At 40.3% G+C, this 20,654-nt stretch overlaps 1 protein-coding gene and 1 long non-coding RNA gene across 4 annotated transcripts in view; one reads left to right on the forward strand and one right to left on the reverse strand.

Annotated features, from left to right (window-relative positions):
• LOC126003853 (uncharacterized) overlaps positions 1 to 12,945 on the reverse strand; it is a 33,351-nt gene extending 20,406 nt beyond the window's left edge. Inside the window, exon 1 of the long non-coding RNA XR_007493830.1 lies at positions 12,882 to 12,945. This is a non-coding gene — a long non-coding RNA (uncharacterized LOC126003853). The remainder of the gene's footprint in view (positions 1 to 12,881) is intronic.
• The window catches only part of SPIRE1 (spire type actin nucleation factor 1), a 163,778-nt gene that overhangs the window by 107,531 nt on the left and 35,593 nt on the right, over positions 1 to 20,654 (forward strand). For all 3 annotated transcript variants that reach the window (XM_049770042.1, XM_049770041.1, XM_049770043.1), the window contains 2 exons: positions 5,013 to 5,090; positions 11,584 to 11,748. In XM_049770042.1, coding sequence (XP_049625999.1) covers positions 5,013 to 5,090; positions 11,584 to 11,748 — 243 coding nt within the window. The remainder of the gene's footprint in view (positions 1 to 5,012; positions 5,091 to 11,583; positions 11,749 to 20,654) is intronic.

Consider the following 20,654-nt stretch of genomic DNA (forward strand, 5'->3'; position numbering starts at 1 on the left):
TAGAAAGATGAGGAATGGGACCACAAAAAGTCACTTAGACAAGGTAGAACTCAGGAGGTTATTGATGAGGGACTGAGTGATAGCACAGCAATAAGGTATTTGCCTTGCATGTGGCCAATGCAGAACAGACCCAGGTTAGATCCCCGGCATCCCATATGGTCTCCTGAACCTGCCAGATGCGATTTCTGAAGTGCAGAGCCAGTAGTAACCCCTAAGCAGCACCGAGTGTGGCCCAAATCTCACCGAAAGAAAGAAATACAGATGGCTAAAAGGCACATGAAAAATTTTCCACATCATTAATCATCCAGGAGAAGCAAATCAAAACAACAGTGAGGTATCATCTCACACCACAGAGACTAGCACATATCACAAAGAACAAGAACAACCTGTGCTGACTTGGATGCTAAGAGAAAAGGACTTTCATTCACTGCTGGTGGGATGTTGACTGGTCTAGCCTTTTTGGAAAACGATATAGATGTTGCTAACAAAAACAAAACAAAACAAAACAAAACAAAAAAAAAACACCTAGAAATTGAGCTCTGATATGACCCAGCTGTTCCTAAGAATATACCCCTAGGGCCCAAAACAATGCAAAAAAGCCCTCTGCACTCCTATGTCCATTGAACCACTATTTACAATACCCAGAATCTGGAAACAACTCAAGTGCCTAGAAATGGATGAGTGGATATCAATATATAGTGTCATATAGTACATATACTTAGTGGAATACTGTGCAACTGTTAGGAAAAATAAAGTAATGAAATTTTCTTATACATGGAGGGAGATAGAGAGTTATTATGCTGAGCAAAATGAGTCAGAGGGAGAGGGATAAACATAGAATAGACATAGACCTTTGTGAGACATAAAGAAAAAAAGTAGTATGCTAATATCCAAAGACTATAGTGATGTAGGCCAAGATGAATCAGTCCATGGTAGGAAGCTTGCCACACAAATAGCAGTTAGGGTAGAAAAGAGACCACTGCAACAATGATAATTGGAAATGATTACTCTGGTCAAAAGCTTTGTACTGAAAGGAGGTGACATAATATGATGATATCCCTTTGGCAACAATTACTGCAAACCAGTATGCAAAAGACAAAAAGGAAGAGAGACAAGAAAAATTGTCTGCCACAGAGCCAGGCAGTGAGGAGGCCAAGGAGGAGGGTGGGGAGGAAACTGGGGACATTGGTGGTAGGAAATGTGCACTGGGGAAAGTTGTTGGACATTGTATGACTGAAGCTAATCATAAACAAATTTGTAACTACGTATCTCACTGTGATTCAATTAAATAATTTACATTTAAAAAAAAACAAAAGTAGGGGCCGGAGAGATAGCATGGAGGTAAAGTGTTTGCCTTGCATGCAGAAGGTCAGTGGTTCGAATCCCGGCATCCAGTATGGTCCCCTGAGCCTGCCAGGAGCGGTTTCTGAGCATAGAGCCAGAAGTAACACCTGAGCACTGCCTGGTGTGACCCAAAAACCAAAAATAAATAAATAAGAACAAAAGTAAAGACGGGACCAAAGCAGTGGTGCAAGCCGTAGGGCATTTGCCTTGCAATGCCTAGAACAGCCCTTGGTTTTATACACCGGTGTCCCATATGGTCCCCCAAGCCAGGAGCGATTTCTGAGCCAGGAGTAATCCCTGAGCGTCACCAAGTGAGGCTCAAAAAGCAAAAAATAAATAAATAAATAAAGTAAAGAAAAGGCACTTGCACACTTATATTCATAGCAGCACTACTAAGTACAATAGCCAGAATATAGAAACAACCTAAACGTCCAAGGACATATGAATGAATATAAAATATTGTGTAGCTATGAGAAAAAATGAAATTTTGTATTTCACTGCAACATGAATGGAACTGAAGCTATCATGTTAAACATAATAGGACAGACAGAAAGACAAATAGATGATATCATTGTGGAATAGAGAAAAGTTAAGGCCGGAGCAGTGGTACAGGATGTAAGGCATCTGTCTGCCTTGCACATGTTAGCCTAGAAGGGACTGCAGTTTGTTTGGTTTTTGTTTTGTTTTGGGGCCACACCCGGCGGTGCTCAGGGGTTACTCCTGGCTATCTGCTCAGAAATAGCTCCTGGCAGGCACGGGGGACCATATGGGACGTCGGGATTCGAACCAACCACCTTAGGTCCTGGATTGGCTGCTTGCATGGCAAACACCGCTGTGCTATCTCTCCGGCCCCCCGGGACTGCAGTTTGATCCCCTGGTGTCCCATATGGCCCCCCATGCCAGGAGCAATTTCTGAGTACATAGCCAGGAGTAACCCCAGAGCTTCACCAGGTGTGGCCGAAAAACAAACCAAAAAACCAAGCAAAATAAAATAGAGAAAAGTTAAAACAAGAATATAGTACCAAACACTGACAAACCCTTGACCTTGGACTATAAAATTGATTAACAAATATTGGGGACTCTGCCCTCTTCTCTCCCTCTCTCCACCCTCTTCCTACTCCTTTCACTCCCTCTTCCTATACCTCTGCTCCTCTCTCTTTTCTTTCACTTTTTTCCCTACTCGTCTCTCCCTTTTTCCTCTCCCTTCTCCTCTCCCTTTTTGCCTTATCTCTTTTTCCCCCCATTTTTAATTTGGATTTTTGAGTCACACCCAGTGGCACTCAGGGATTACTCCTGGCTCTGTGCTCAGAAATCACCCCAAAAACAAAACAAAACAAAACAAAATATCGGGGGTTTATGAGGTGGACTAGAAGTAACATAAAAATGTTGGTGAAGGGTATTGAGTTGCTGTGGTGGTGTGAGGTGCAGCAGCTTTGAGAGCTATACCGTAAAAGTTAAACTAGTTTGACCATGTTAGCTAAACTATAAAAAGTTTTTTTTAATGTTTTAATTGTTTGTGTGGATAAATGTGAATTTTCAGAAAATTCACATTATGTGAAATGATAATATAAGTTGCTGAGATTTTTTTTTTTTTTTTGGTTTTTGGGTCACACCAGGCAGTACTCAGGGGTTACCCCTGGCTCTACACTCAGAAATTGCTCCTGGCAGGCTCGGGGGACCATATGGGATGCTGGGATTTGAACTATCATCCTTCTGCGTCTAAGGCAAACACCTTACTGCTGTACTGTCTCTCCAGCCCCAGAGAAGATTAATTTTTAAAGATACTTTGTACTATCATGACAATCTTAATAAGTGAGAGGAAGTAGAATTCCTGTCTCAAATACAGGCAAAGGTTGGGAAGTGGAAGTATTGGTGGTGGGAATGTTGCACTGGTCAAGGTGGATGTTCTGTTTATGACTGAAACCCAACTACAATCATGCTTTTAAAAAATAAAGATTATGGGGCCGGAGAGATAGCATGGAGGTAGGGCATTTGCCTTTCATGCGAAAGGCATTGGTTCGAATCCCAGTATCCCATATGGTCCCCCCGAGCCTGCCAGGAGTGATTTCTGAGCCTGGAGCTAGGAGTAACCCCTGAGCACAGCCAGGTGTGACCCCAAAAAACAAAAATAAATAAATAAATAAAGATTATATATATAATATTTTGTTAAGTATTTTAATCCAAAGTAAATTTTTTTAGCAAAAATATTAGTTTTAAATTATTATAGGAGTTATATGTGAAGTTTTAAATTAAAATGTGACTATATATAGTCTATGAATATGTTCTTAAAATTGTCAATATGGGGGCCGAAGAAATAGCATGGAGGTAAGGTGTTTGCCTTCCATGCAGAAGGACGGTTCAAATCCCGGCATCCCATATGGTGCCCCAAGCCTGCCAGGGGCAATTTCTGAGCCTAGAGCCAGGAGCGTTGTCAGGTGTGACCCGAAACCCCCCTCCCCCAATTGTAAATATGTTAGAGCAATTTAAAATGGCACAAGTTGGGGATGGAGAGAGAGTACAGCAGGTGAGTTGCTGGCCTTGACCCAAGTTCAGTCCCTGACATTTCATGGTCCTTTAAGACTGCCTGGAGTGATTCCTAAGCACATAGCCAGGAGTAACTCCTGAGCATTGCAGTTATGATCCATAAACCAAAAATAAAATGAGGATACAAATTTTCAGCTATGTGATAAGTAAGTTCTAAGAAGTAATATGTCACATATGGTTAACAGTACTATATTTATACTTGAAGTTCTAAACAATAGAACTTTGTATATAGTTATCAAACCACACACAAAAATAATTATGAGAGGTAATGGATAATTTATTGTAGCAACCATTTTGCAATATATTCGTGTATCAAAAATAAAAACCATTTATTATAGTGAAATTTATTACTAATTTGACATATTAACTCAAAAACAGCAATATTGTAACTGAATATTATAATTGCAAGGCCTAAAAGGAAATTAGAGTGAGCCATTCTTAATCTATCCCTCTGTAGAACTTTTAGTTTACCATTAAATAAAAGCAGTTTGCAGATGATGAGATTCTGTACTATTAGCTACAATAACATTTCCATATGTGTTTTAACTACAGTAAGTTCGTTAGGAATTTTAATTTGGAAGGAGTAACATAATGAATTGAAAGGAAGGTAGGGGGTCGAATCGGTGGCACAAGCAGTAAGGTGTCTGCCTTGCATGCGCTAGCCTAGGACAGACCATGGTTCGAATCCCCCCCCCCCCATTAAAACATCACATAGGGTGGAATGGTGGCGCAAGCCATAAGGCATCTGCCTTGCCCACACTAGCCTAGGATGGACCGAGGTTCAATCCCCCGGCATCCCATGTGGTCCCCCAAGCCAGGCGGGATTTCTGGGCTCATAGCCAGGAGCATCACCGGTGTGCCCCCCACCACCACCAAAAAAAAAAAAAAAAAGGAAGAAGAAGAAGAAGAAAGGAAGGCAGGGTTTGGGCCACACCAAGCTGTGCTCAGGACTTACTCCTAACTGTGTTCAGCTTTCATTCCTGGTGGTGTTACTCAGGAGACTATGTGTGGTCCCAGGGTTTTCAAATTGAGGTTGATCACATCCATGCAGTGTAAATGCTTTAGTTTTTCTTCAGCCCTTAATGAAATTTTTGTACCTGAATGTTGTTTTTGTTTTTTGGTAGAATCTTAAGAAAATTCAAGAAATGGAAAAAGGTGATGAGCCTAACACAGACCTGGAGGATTTGAAAAATGCTGACTGGGTAAGATAGTTGGACCTTCCTTTCCTCTGTTCTGTTCAGTACTGAAAAATTAAATAATTCTTTGTTTTGTTAGCTGGAGTTTGAACTCAGGGCTTATCCATGTGAGGTATGGTTTCTCCCACTAAACTAAACCGCTAGCTTCAGTCCATTGATATTTTTAATGCTATTTATCATAATAATTTGAATGTACAGATTTGACATTTGAGCATGCCCTTGAAAAAACAATTTGATTTTATTAGAACTTCTCAAATATCTATTAACTTTTACTATTTTAAAATACTGACTTTTCTGATTATATTAATATTTTAACATACATGTATGTAAGTGCAACCTCTTTTTCAGGATAATGTGGAAACTATAGGATATTATAGTCATTTATCCATTTAACAGTTAATGGACTGCAGAATGAATAATGCAGGTTCTCTGCCCTTATAAAAGAGAATATAGATTTCTAGAGCAGATGATTGTAAAGAATTCACTTTTCTACTAATTTTGTTACAATACTATAACTTAGTGACATTAAGATTCATATATGGGGCCGGGAAGGTGGCGCTAGAGGTAAGGTGTCTGGACTCGCAAGCGCTAGTGTAGGACGGACCGCGGTTCGATCCCCCGGTGTCCCATATGGTCCCCCCAAGCCAGGAGCGATTTCTGAGCGTATAGCCAGGAGTAACCCCTGAGTGTCAAATGGGTATGGCCCAAAATCCAAAAAAAAAAAAAAGATTCATATATGATTCATATTAAAGTTAGAGCAGATGATGGTCTTGGGCATCAGACAGTGAATGTAATGAAATGTTAAATTGAGGTTTGCCCAGTTGTCTATAGAATGTCATATTTTGGCATTCTTACTTTGCAGATTATAGATACTGGATAAATAATAGCATCTATTAACTGAGCAAGTAAGAATAGTTGCAGATTTGGGGGATATGAACAAGTTGCTTCTGATCATAAGTAGATAGTTCAAGTGAAAGAGCAAATGCCTAACAGGTATGGGGCCTAAGTTCATTTTATTTAAAAATGGGCAGAAGGACCCGGAGAGATAGTACAGCGGTGTTTGCCTTGCAAGCAGCCAATCCAGGACCAAAGGTGGTTGGTTCGAATCCCGGTGTCCCATATGGTCCCCCGTGCCTGCCAGGAGCTATTTCTGAGCAGACAGCCAGGAATAACCCCTGAGCGCTGCCGGGTGTGGCCCAAAAACCAAACAAAAAAAAAAAATGGGCAGAAGATATAATGGACATTTCTCCAAAGAAGTTGTACAGATGGCCAGCAGACATATATAAACATGTTCATTATATTCTAGGGAAATACATATCAAATCCATGAGATACAGTTCACAGCTGTGAGTATCTGTTACCCAAAAACCAAATGTTGAGAAGAATATGGGGAAAAGGCCACCCTTGTATATTGTTGGAAAGAGTCTAAATTGCTACAACGATTTGGAAAAGAGTATTGAGACTCATCAAAAAATGTTTTGTACATTCACCCAAGGAATATGAAAATAGTGAATTAGAAATTTATATGACAAATTAGCATTAGGATTATAAGAACATCCATGTCCTTGCAGCACTATTTACAATAGCCACATTTTGGAAATGTCATAAGTACCCACCAAATAAGATTAAATAAAGGTAGTATATTTTCTTTTTTCTTTCTCTTCTTGTTATTTGGTTTTGTGTATGTTGATGATTTTATGTATACCACATTTCTCTGAGGTTTTCTGTGTATTTTTAGAGAGCATAAGCTCTCAATCTACTAAGTCCTTTTATGTTTAAATCATTGCATTCACTCATGCAGTTATTCTACATGCCCTATATAAAGGATGTCATCCTTTCTTTATCCTTCTTCATGATAAAAAAGAATTTTGTAAAAAAAAAAAATAATAATTTTGTAGGGCTGGAGAGATAGCATGAAGGTAGTGTGTTTGCCTTGCATGCAGAAGGACTGTGGTTTGAATGCTGTCATCCCATATAGTCCCCCAAACCTGCCAGGAGCCATTTCTGAGCATAGAGCCAGGTACAGTAACCTCTGAGCGCTGCCGAGTGTGACCCCTCCCTAAATAATAATTTTGTATAAAAAATTGAGGACTCAGAATGGGTAAGGTATTGCCTTGTATATTGCCAACCTTTTTGATCCTCAATACTAGTGTCCCCTGAGCCCCATAAGATGTGATTCCTGAGCACAGAGCCTAGAGAAAAGCCCTCAGCACCATGAGGTGTGACCTTAATAGCCCCTTCCCATCATAAATTATTTTCAGTACTTTGGAGGAGGGCATGTTGGAGCACACCTGATGGGGGGGGGCAAATTTGGACTTTGGAAAAAATTCCCTGGGAGATTCTGGGAAGAACATATATTGGCTCCTCCACATAAAGAATGCATTGCACTCTTTTGTGCTATCTTTCTGGATCCTGGAGAATTTTTGAGAGATTCAGTAAGTTATTTATGTAAGTAATATTTTTCTATTTTTGTTCTGTTAGTTTTTGGGGGAAAGGGGAATACACAGTAGTGTTCAGAGCTTACTCCTATCTCTGTGCAGGGATCATACATGGCAGTGATCTAGGGACCCTTTGGGGTGTCAGGGACTGAACGAGGTCAGACACATGTAAGGCTAATGTCCTGCTTGCTATAGTATCTCTCCAGCTCCTAGATAATTCTTATTAAATGGATCATTTGACTGTACAATATATTTAAGTTGCCATTTAAGTGATTTGGGGGGAAGTTGGACCACACCCAGCAGTGCGGGGTTACTCCTGGCTTTGAGCTCAGAAATCATTCCTGGCAGGCTAGGGAGACCTTATGGGATGCCCGGGATCAAACACTAGTCATCCCAGGTTGGCCTCATGTAAGGCAAATGCCCTACTGCTGTGCTATAGCTCTAGCCCTAAATGATGTTTTGGTTTTTTTTTTTTTTTTTTTGGTTTTTGGGCCACACCCGGTAACGCTCAGGGGTTACTCCTGGCTATGCGCTCAGAAGTTGCTCCTGGCTTGGGGGACCATATGGGACACCAGGGGATCGAACCGCGGTCCGTCCAAGGCTAGCGCTGGCAAGGCAGGCACCTTACCTTTAGCGCCACCGCCCAGCCCCGATGTTTTGGTTTTTTGTTGTTGTGTTTTGGTTTTGGTTTTTGGGCTACACCCAGTGACGCTCAGGGGTTACTCCTGGCTATGTGCTCAGCAGTCACTCCTGGCTTGGGGGACCATATGGGACGCTGGGGGATCAAACTGTGGTCCATCCTAGGCTAGCGCGGGCAAGGCAGATACCTTACCGCTTGCGCCACCACTCCACCCTAAGTGATGTTTTAATTTTGACAAACTACAGTAGTTCTGTTAAATAAATTATTGATTTCTTTTTTGCTGACATATAGGCTCAGATACTGTAGCTTATTGGCAGGAAAACAATAGGCAATGATGTTAAAATAATGTACATACATGTAATATGTTTTTTGTTATTATAAATAAGTCTGTATATATCATTCTCAGAACTTTCACTCATGTTCTTTGTTACTCTGTATGTCTCTCTGTCTCTGTCTCTGCTATCTTTCTTTATTGACTGTGCCAGAGATGTAATGCTTAGGGCTACAAGTAAGACAGAGCTTTCTATTACTAAATCACATCTCTACCCTTATTCTCAGAACTGTTTTAGCAACAATTTTTGTTGTTATTGTTAATGTTGTTGGTTTTCTTGGTCCACATCCAATAATGCTCAGAGATAAACTCCTGACTCTACAGTCAGGAATTACTTCTGGCAATGCTTGGGAGACCATATCAGTTGCTAGGGATTGAACCTGGACTGCCATGCGCAAGGCAAGTACCCTATCCACTGTACCATCTCTTCACCCTCCCCATTTTCAGAACTCTTAAAGGATAGAAAAGGCAACTAGCTTTTTTTATAGATAAGAAAAAGACTGTGCAAAGAGGGTAATAACAAAAATTGTCATTTTGAGGGTCAGAGTGATAGTATAGCAGGTATGATGCTTGCCTTGCACACAGCAGAACCAAGTAGGTTTACTCCCTGGCATCCCCAAGAACTGCTAGGATGCAGTGCTTACTCCTGAGTGAAGAACCAGGAGTAAGTGGCCCAAAAACAAAACAAAAATGTCACTTTTGGTGTTTCTTTTTTTTGGGGGGGGGGGCACACCCAGTGACGCTCAGAGGTTACTCCTGGCTCTGCGCTCAGAAGTCGCTCCTGGCTTGGGGGACCATATGGGACGCCGGGGGATCGAACTGTGGTCCGTCCTAGGCTAGCACAGGCAAGGCAGGCACCTTACCTCTAGTGCCACCGCCCGGCCCTGGTGTTTCTTAAATATAGAAATTGCATATCAGTTCTGGTCTTCTTAAAGGATAGAGTAACGTTTTCTTACCAATGAGAAAGCCAAGATTCAGAAAGGTGAATCCGCATTCTTGTTGACAAATAGCTGGTAGAGGCTTAGTTCTAATAATAGTTGTAATGACAACAGTGTTGCCTGACTCTCTGCAACAAAGTCACAGTTGCATATTGCAGCAGTGTATATTTAGTTTGTAAGTTTGTAAATCAGTTGTGGTTGCTGTGCTCTATATGTATTTCCCTTCTCCTGGGGTTATGCCAGTCCAGACCAACATTGTTTGCTTTTGAAAATTTTGCTCATATTGTATCCACTGCTGTTTTAGTGGCAAGCAAATCATATAAACAAACCCAACCTCCAGATATGGGATATGGAGTCTACCTTGTACTAAATGAGAAAAGCCACTCTAAACTATAAAAGAGCATGAAGAGCTAGGCCATTGATGCAGCCTACCATAGTAAATAAGTTAAAATTTGCCTCTGCAAATAGAATTAGATTTCCTCTTGACTCTTTTTTTTGGGGGGGGAGGGGGGGAGGGACTCACCCAGCGGTGCTCTGGGGTTACAACTAGCTCTGGGCTCAGAAATCGCTCCTGGCAGGCCGGGCGGTGGCGCTGGAGGTAAGGTGACTGCCTCGCCTGCGCTAGCCTAGGACGGACCGCGGTTCGATCCCCCGGCGTCCCATATGGTCCCCCAAGAAGCCAGGAGCAACTTCTGAGTGCATAGTCAGGAGTAACCCCTGAGCGTCACAGGGTGTGGCCCAAAAACCAAAAAAAAAAAAAAAAAAAAAGAAATCGCTCCTGGCAGGCTCAGGGGGCCATATGGGATTCTGAGGATCGAACCTGGGTCCTTCCCAGGTCAGCAGCTTGTGAGGCAAAAGCCTGACCACTGTGCTGTCACTCTGGGTTCCCCCCTCTTGACATTTTAATGCCATGAAAACTACTGGAATAAGGGCCAAGAATATCAGATTGGAGGGATGGGGAAGAGTAGATAGACTTTGAGGTGAAGCAGGGACTGGAGCAGGAGAGGCATCTTGGACTTTTTGATGTTGATAAGGTGAGATAACTGTTTACACCAACATCATATCAGCACCATTATAAACACATTACCCTAAATATAATTTAAAAAGTTTTAATTAAATTGGGGCTGGAGTGGTGGCACAGTGGTTGGGCATTTGTCTTGCAAGCAGCTCTGACCTAAAGAGACTGAGGTTCAATCCATTGGCGCCCCAGGAGTGATTTTTTTTTTTTTTTGGTTTTTGGTTTTTGGGCCACACCCGGCAGTGCTCAGGGGTTACTCCTGGCTGTCTGCTCAGAAATAGCTCCTGGCAGGCACCGGGGGACCATATGGGACACCGAGATTCGAACCAACCACCTTTGGTCCTGGATTGGCTGCTTGCAAGGCAAATGCCGCTGTGCTATCTCTCCGGGGCCCCCAGGAGTGATTTCTGAGTGCATAGTCAGAAGTAACCCCTGAGCATCACCAGGTGTGGCCCAAAACCGAAAAAGAAAAAGTTTTTAGTAAATTCCTTGAATTTAAATTTAAAGTTAAATTTAAACTTAAATTTAAGTTAAATTTAAACTTAAATTTAAAGTTAAATTTAAGTTTAAATTTAAACTTAAATTTAAGTTAAATTTAAACTTAAATTTAAGTTAAATTTAAACTTAAATTTAAGTTAAATTTAAACTTAAATTTAAGTTAAATTTAAACTTAAATTTAAGTTAAATTTAAACTTAAATTTAAGTTAAATTCCTCCTGCTTGAGGGCTTGAACTCACTTTAGCCAGGCAATCATGTTAAGCCCTCTAAGTCATTTTCAGGGATTCCATAAGTATATCTTTGTTTTGGTTTGGTTTTGGTTTTTTTGGGCCACACCTGTTTGATGCTCAGGGGTTACTCCTGGCTAAGCGCTCAGAAATTGCCCCTGGCTTGGGGGACCATATGGGACACTGGGGGAATGGACCGCAGTCCTTCCTTGGCTAGCGCTTGCAAGGCAAACACCTTACCTCTAGCGCCACCTCGCCGGCCCCACCATAAGTATATCTTATTTTTAATATAATTTTTGTTTTCTTGGTGTTTTGTAATTCATAGTTTTAGAAAATATCTATGACTAGCTGTGTAGACAAAACTAATAAAATTAGCCATTGATGCCATTTCATTCTTTTTTTTTTTTTAGGCTCGATTTTGGGTTCAGGTTATGAGGGATTTGAGGAATGGCGTAAAACTTAAAAAGGTTCAAGAGCGTCAGTACAACCCTTTGCCCATTGAATATCAGCTCACCCCTTATGAGATGTTAATGGATGACATACGGTCCAGAAGATACACTTTGAGAAAAGTGATGGTAAGTAAACTAAAAAAAAAAACAACAAACCTATCAATAGATTCAAATGATTATTCTACACTAATTTTAATTGAAATGTTAATTCTTTTTTATTCATGTAGTACATGGTTATTATAAAAATTTTTAAATAAGCTAAGGAAAAGTTACAAAAGTTTAATTTCACAACCCAGAGCTATATGTTCATGGCATGTTATTGATAGCTTTCAATCTTTTTATTCTACATTATAATGGGACAAATTGGATTAAACTTGAATGTTTTGCTTTGTATGAGTTATATATACTTCACATATTATAGACACTCTCCCATGTTATTATATATTCGGTAGCATAACTTCTACGTATGTTTTTAAATTTGCTTTGGTTCCACCCTTACCTATTGCCAAAGGTTACTCCTGACTCTACATTCAGGAATTACTCCTAATGGTGCTTGTGGGACCAGAAGGGATGCCAGGGATTGAACCCAGGTCGATTATAAGTACCCTACCCATTATATTATCTCTGGCCCTAGGACTATATTTTTCTGTAAATAGAGCTATGCCAGAGTTTATTAAATGATTCAACTTCCATCTACTTTATTTATCTTTGTAAATAAATGTGGGTGTTGAAATTTGGGGCCATACCCAGTAGTATGCAGGGGCTGTTTTTGGCTCTGTGCTCAGTGGTCATTTATAACAATGTTTCAGGGAGCATATATGGGGTCAGAGATAAAAATGAATTCATGGGGCCGGAATTGATAGCACAGTGATAAGGTGTTAGCCTTGCATGCAGCCAACACAGGGCAGACCGTGGTTCGAATCCTGGCATCTCCTGACCCCACCCTCCAAAAGTCAGGCATTGTGGTAAATGAAACTACACAGATTATAATCTGCAGTTTGTAAATAATTTCTTGATTCAGGAGGGGGAATCCTGCACCTATGAAGTTGTCACTTCCATTCTTCCCACTCCTCAGTCCCTGGAACCACTGGTTGTTTTCTGTTGCCATGGTTTTACTTATTATAGATAGTTCATATATATATATATATATTTTTGTGTGTGTGTGGTTTTTTGGGTCACACCCGGCAGTGCTCAGGGGTTATTCCTGGCTCCAGGCTCAGAAATTGCTCCTGGCAGGCACGGGGGACCATATGGGACACCTGGATTCGAACCGATGACCTCCTGCATGAAAGGCAAATGCCTTACCTCCATGCTATCTCTCCGGCCCGATAGTTCATATTTTAATCATATAGTATACACTTTTTTTTGGCTTCTTTTGTTTAGATTAATTTTCAGGTTCATCCCATAGTAGTATTTGAGTTCATTCCATGGTAGTATTTATCCCTTTTTACGGTGAAATAATTTCATTTCTTGCTTATTATCGTATTTCGTTTATCCATTCATCACTTGGTGAACATTTGGATTCTTTTCACCATTATGAATACTGATGCAATGTATAATCATGCGTGCATTTTTATTTGAATATCTACTTTTGAATCTTTACAGTATATTATTGGGACTAGAATGAATAACTGAAACATATGCTAACTTGATGTTTAACTTACTGAGAAATACCAACTGACTGCTTCCCACTAGCAATGTGTGAAAATTTCACTAACCCCAAATCCTTGCCATCACTTGCTGTTGTCCTTTTAAAAAACTTTTTGTAAATAATACCTTTATTTAAGCACCATGATTACGAAAACCTTTGTAGTTGGGTTTCAGCCATTAAAAAAAACACACCCCGGGGCTGGAGAGAGAGCATGGAGGTAAGGTGTTTGTCTTGTATGCAGAAGGACGGTGGTTCGAATTCCGGCATCCCATATGGTCCCCCGAGCCTGCCAGGAGCAATTTCTGAATGTAATGTAAAGCCAAGAGTAACCCCTGAGCACTGCCGGCTGTGGCCCAAAAACCAAAATACATACATACATACATACATACATACATACATACATACATACATACATACATACATACATACAAATTAGAAAAAATATCAATAAAACTTGTTTCTGGGGCTGTAGCCATAGCACAGTGGTAAGGCATTTGCCTTTCATGTTGACGACCCAGGATGGACCCGGGTTCAATCCCCAACATCCCATCTGGTCCCCCGAGCCTGCCAGGAGTGATTTCTGAGCACAGAACCAGGAGTAACCCCTAACGCCGTCAGTTATGGCCCAAAAACCAAAACAAACAAACAAACAAACAAAACAATCCACCTAATTTCTAACATTTTTAAAAATGGTACATTGGAACCCTATTCCTTGGTATATGAATTGGCTAGAAAAGAAGCTTCTTTTACTAGAAACAGCATATATACTATACTTAACTATACTTAACATTGTTTCATTGCCAGCTCCAACACTATAAAATTGATGGTACATTATAACAGAGTTGGGTTTATTCCTGATGTGTAAACATGGTTTTAAAACAAGACATTTTTTGCATTTTAACAAATAATCAACTATGTTGACCAAGTAAAGGAAAAAAGTTTATTGTCTTAATAGATAGAGAGGCATTTGATATCAAATTCCAAAAAGGGGTTGATTTTCAGGAAGCCTCAGTGAGTTGTTTAACAGAACTTTGCCTAAAAGCTACAACAAAAATGGTAATGTTTAAAATATATAAAGACTACAACACACAACAGATTGAACAGTATCTATTCAAGAAAATATTCTAGGCCTTGGTAAGAATAGTAGCTTTCCAAGCAGAGCATTCCAGGCAAAGCTCCCTCTCTTTCTAGTTTCCTACCAACTTCATATCTTAGAAGTTCCCCCAAACAGGCCAGACTGACTTTATTTAGAACAATAGGTGTTAAAATCTATAACCATAACCGAGCCAAAGAGATAGTATAGCAAGTAAGAAGTGTTTAGCTTGCATATGACCAACGTAGGTTCAGTCTCAGGCATCCCTTATGACCCTCAGAGCACTGCCAGGAATGTTCCTGAGCACTGATCCTTGATTAAGCACTGAACCTTGCTGCATGTGGCCCCAAAACAAGCAATCAAAGTCTATACCCAGGGTGTTGTTGAAAGCAATGCAGTTTTACAGCAAACTGGGAAAACAAAAGGAGATTGAGGGCTATCTCAGTACTGGCTAGAACAAGGAAACTGTAGGTCAGCCAGAATTTTTTTTTTGGGGGGGGGCCACACCCGGCGGTGCTCAGGGGTTACTCCTGGCTGTCTGCTCAGAAATAGCTCCTGGCAGGCATGGGGGACCATATGGGGCACCAGGATTCGAACCAACCACCTTTGGTCCTGGATCTGCTGCTTGCAAGGCAAACGCCGCTGTGCTATCTCTCCGGGCCAGGTCAGCCAGAATTTTAACAGGCAATCCAGAGAGTGTGAACCCACTTGTCCCTGGTGGTCTGGAAAGTTCTATTTATTCTGTGCTTGCTTAGGAGAGATTGAAGAGATAGGCTGTTTATCTCTAACTCAACCATCAGACCTGTGAATGCAGTGTGAAAACTGGTTGGGTGTTAACTCCCTGAATCTTGGAGTCACACAGAGATCCAGTGACAATGGGAAAAAGCTTTAACTGGCTTAATATGTGCTTAAGCAGTACTTCAGACTTGTCACTGGCTGACAATTAAGTTCTATGCCAATGCAGAGGCAGCTCATAGGAAACCAAGTTTTAAAATAGCAACTTGAAAAAATTAAGATGAAGAGACATTACAAGCTTTACATGGCACAGAAAGTAGATATAACCTTATAAACTGTAAATGAAGAGTATTGCAAGTACCCTATGAGGGAGAAATTTAAATTCCAGAATTTCTTTTTTTTTTTTATTTGCACCTGGCAGTGTTCAGGGTTAACTCCTGGCTCTGCACTCAGATCTCTTCTGGTAAAGCATGGGGGATTATGCATGATACCAGGGATTGAAACTAGGCCAGCCTGTACAAGGCAAGCACCTTCCCAACTATACTGTCTCTCCAGCCTAGAATTGCAGAATTGCAGAGTTTCTGCAATGTATTACTTATTATATTCAGTTTATAGCAAAACATTAAAGACAACAAAGAAAAGTATGCTTCATGCCAAGGGTTGAATAATGGGGCAGGAAAGCAGAAGTTTCAGTAGAAACTATTTCTAAGGAAACTTAAGTGTAGGAATGAGATATCTAGGACTTTAGAGCATCTCTTATAGGCATTCAAAGAAAGCTATACCTCAGTAATAAAGAAAATACTGTAAGTGACCAGAAAGATAATACAACGAAAAAGGCTCTTACCTCGCACACAACTCACCCAGGATACAAATATGTGAAGTAATATCCAGTACCATGGATTTACTCCTAGCACTGTGTTCAGAATACCACATGAGATGCCAGGGATTGAATCTAGTTTGGCCATGTGAAAGGTAAACATTGATTTTTAAAAAATAAAACAGAATAGGGGCTGGAGAGATAGCATGGAGGTAAGGTAAGGTATGCCTTGCATGCAGACAGATGGTGGTTCGAGTCCCGGCATCCCATATGGTCCCCTGAGCCTGCTAGGAGCAATTTCTGAGTGTAGAGCCAGGAGTAGCCCCTGAGCACTGCTGGGTGTGACCCAAAAACCAAAATACATAAATAAAACAGAATAGGGGCTGGAGAGATATCATGGAGGTAGGGCGTTTACCTTGCAGAAGGACAGTGGTTTGAATCCTGGCATCCCATATGGTCCCCCAAGCCTGCCAGGAGGGATTTCTGAGCATAGAACCAGGAGTAAGCCCTGAGCACTGTCGGGTGTGACCCAAAAACAAAAACAAAACAAAACAAAAAAAAAAAACAGAATAGAGCATAAAGGGCTGAAGAGATGGTGTAGGAGTTAGGGTTGTTGCCTTGCATGCAACCAGCCCAGTTTTACTCCCCAAGAATATCTTCTTCACCTTGAAATAGCCAAATACTTAACTGGAACAGGTGTATTCTGGAGTACCAGAAGACTTATGCAAGAATAAGCCAATTAAAATTATTTGCAACAGCCATTATGTAGAAATAGCTCAAGCCCCATCAACAGTATTGATATATAGTGAGTAAATTAAAGGAATAATAGCAAAGAAATTTTTCTTGCACGTGGCAATGTAATGGAATCTCACAAATATTGGTGAGCAAAAAAAAATAGACAATAATAAAACTTTGCATGATCCCACTCAGATATTTTTAATTGTTTTTATTTTATTCATATATTTATTTGTATAGAAAATAACCTTTTGCCACTCTTTACTAGTACTCTTATATTATCATACTTATATGTAGGTAAAACTGTGATCTTAAAAACTTTTTTTGTTTGTTTGGTTCACACTCGGCTGTGCTTAGGGTTTTCTCCTGACTATGCACTCAAGGATCACTCCTGTTGGTGCTCAGATAAATCTCCACTCCACTGTGCTATTGTCCTGATCCTTAAATTTTTTTAGATATTTTTTATGAATGAAGTTAAATATAATTTTCAGTATTTTAGGCAATAATATATATAATGCTCACAACCATTTACTCTGGAAAAAGGTCTTGTTTTCATTTTAGTCCTGCAATTTTGGACATGCTACTTCATTATGCCTTATATTTCTCCCTTCAGAATGGGGGTGGGTAATAGTAAATCCCTCATGTGGTCAATTTGTGGACCAAATAAGGCAATATTTTTTAAATTTTTAAGTTAGAAGGTTCTTGGAACATTGTAAGCATTTTTTCTATTAATAGTAGCTTTATTGGGCCAGAGAGACAGTAGGGTGCTTGCCTTGCATGGGGCCAACCGAGGTTCAATTCCCAGCATCCCATCTGGCATCCCCCCCAAAGCTGGGTGTGTTCTAAAAAAACAAACAAAATATAGTAGCTTTATATCCTTTGTACATTTTTCTTTCCTTTTTTATTAGTCATAATTGTTTTACAATCTTTATATGTAGATTTTCATAAATACTAGAGATAACCCTGTTTATCTTTTTTTGGGGGGGGCCACACCCAGTAACGCTCAGGGGTTACTCCTGGCTATGCGCTCAGAAGTTGCTCCTGGCTTAGGGGACCATATGGGACGCCGGGGGATCGAACCACAGTCTGTCCAAGGCTAGCGCAGGCAAGGCAGGCACCTTACCTCTAGCGCCACTGCCCAGCCCCACCCTGTTTATCTTTTAATGAAAATGAGTATTTTTGAAATTTGATTTGACAGATTAAATATGTAATAAGAGGTTAATACCAGTAAGGCACTTATGTAATCCAGCAGCCGTCAGGTGAGATGAAGTCATGAAATTTTTCTTTACATGAATGGACATGGAAACTGTTATGTTAAGTGAAATAAGTCAGAGGGAAAGATAGACACAGAATATTCTCATTTATGTATGAGATTTTAAAAATAAAAGATATTATTGTAATAATACCCAGAAACAATAGAGATGAGGGCTGAAAGAACCAGCCCTCGATCTGAATCTTACTACAAAGAGTGGTGAGTGCGTTTAGAGAAATAACTACATTAACAACTATCATGACAATGTTAATGAGTGAGAGAAGTAGAATGCCTGTCTCAAATACAGGCAGGGGATGGGGGAGAAGGGAAATAGGGGGCACTGATGGTAGGAATGTTGTACTAGTGAAGGGGAGTGTTCTTTTTATAACTGAAACCCAACTACAAACATGTATATAATTATACTGCTTAAATGTATTATTTAAAAACAAACAAAAAATTAAGTAATTTTAAAATGGGAAATTACCTAAACAGTCTTCCAAAGTAGACATAAAATGACCAACAAATATAAGAAGAGATGCTCAGGGGGCCGGGAAGGTGGCGCTAGAGATAAGGTGTCTGCCTTGTAAGCTCTACCAAGGAACGGACCGAGGTTCGATCCCCCGGTGTCCCATATGGTCCCCCCAAGCCAGGGGCGATTTCTGAGCACATAGCCAGGAGTAACCCCTGAGCGTCAAACGGGTGTGGCCCAAAAACCAAAAAAAAAAAAAAAGAGATGCTCAACATTACAAATCACCAAGGAAATAAAAATAGAAATCAGTATCACAGAGATATGTAAACAGGGTAATATACAGCAGGTAGGGCATTTGCCATGCACATAGCCAATCCAGGTTAAATTCCTGTCCCCCCTTCGTGGTTCCCCCCAGCCCACAGGAATGATCCCAAAGCTGAGAGCTAAGAGTAAGCCCTGAGCACTGCCAGGTATGACACAAAACCAAAATAACAACAGAAAACCACAGAGATATATTATCATCACCTCACCCTGATAGTATGGCTGTAATGAGAGAGAGACAGAGAGACAGAGAGACAGAGACAGAGAGAGAGAGAGACAGAGACAGAGAGAGAGACAGAGAGAGAGAGAGAGACAGAGAGAGAGAGAGAGAGAGGAGGGGAGGGGAGGGGAGGGGAGGGGAAGGAGAGGAGAGGAGGGGAAGGAGGGGAGGGGAGGGGAGGAGAAGAGGGGAGGGGAGGGAGAGGGAGGGGAGGGGAGGAGAGGAGAGGAGAGGAGAGAGCTTTGGCAAGGATGTAGAGAAAGAAAAATCCTTGCATTCTGTTGGTGAAATGTAAATTGGTGCAGCTATTTTTGAAAGAGGTACAGATGTTCCTCAGAAAACTAAGAATAGAACTACATATGATCTGGCAATTCTACTTCTGCGTATATTTCCAAAGGAAATGAAATCAGTGTTTCAGAGAGAGAGATGACACTCCCGTGTTCATTATAGCCATTAGTCACCAATAATAGTCAAGGTATAGAAACAACCTAAGCATTTAGATTGTCATCATTCAGCATGAATAGTCCAAACTTTGTATGCTTAAAAGCATACTTTTATCAGCAAAATGCTACTTAGTATTTTAAGCAAATATTTTGTAAAAAAAAAATAAAGTTTTCATACATTATCCATTTACATGAACCTGAATATTTATGTCAAGATGTTTTTAATTTAACCTTCAGGGTTAAACCCTGTGACTGTTGTTTGTATGTTTGGGGTACTCAAATATTTGAAAGATTTAAATAGCCTTACTGCATATTTATCCAGATACTAAGTTATAAAAACTATAAAGTATTTATATATTCTATGGGTTTTTTCCAAGATGTTTTAATTGTGTACCTTGATTTAAAAAAATTAATTAGCTCATTTCTAAAAATAAAAGTGGATGAGCTTAACATCTTTTATTTAAAAGATTTGTGTAGGGCCAGAGAGAAAGTATAAGGATTTGAGGTGTTCGCCTTGCACACAGCCAGTTTCTGTTTGACACTGCATATGTTTCCCTGAGCACAACAAAGAGTGATCTCTGAGCACAGAGATCTTGTTTCAGTAGGTATTCTATATTATTATGAAAATACTGTCATTGATCAATAGTAGAATGGTATGTGCTTAGTTACTTTTCATCCATTCTTTTTTGCCATCCCCATCATCCTTCTTGTGAGCATTGACATGCATTAAAAATTGGGATCTACTCAAATACAGGCAGGGGATGGGAATGAGGGAATGTTATACTGGTGAAGGGGGGTGTTCTGTTTGTGACTGTAACCCAACTATGATCATGTTACTTAAATAAAAAATATTTTAAAAAATTGGCATCTAGGAGACAGTTTCAATGAGTTAGGAACTGAAATTAATATACTTTGAGTAATGAGACTTACAACCTTGTCTCATTTAATTTATTCTCTCAACCCTGCTGACAGAAGGGACAGTTAAGTAAAAGCATACATAAGAGCAGTAGCACATTAGACCTCCGGTGCTGCAAGGGTGCATGGCCTCCTTAAACCAAGTACTAGTAGTCACACCTATGGTTGGTTCGAGCAGGTTTTATTCCTAAATTTTTGGGATTTTGTTTGTTTTGGGGCCATACCATACCCAACGATGCTCAGGACTTATTTCTGGATCTGTGCTCAGAAATCACTCCTGGCAGTGTTTGAGGTGCTAAATAGGATACTAGGGATTAAAACCTAGTCCACTGAGGGCTAGACCAGTGCCTATTGTGCTATCTCTCTGCATCCCCCCCTTTT

Source organism: Suncus etruscus, chromosome 3, assembly GCF_024139225.1.
Source record: "Suncus etruscus isolate mSunEtr1 chromosome 3, mSunEtr1.pri.cur, whole genome shotgun sequence".
Classification (NCBI taxonomy): Eukaryota; Metazoa; Chordata; class Mammalia; order Eulipotyphla; family Soricidae; genus Suncus; species Suncus etruscus.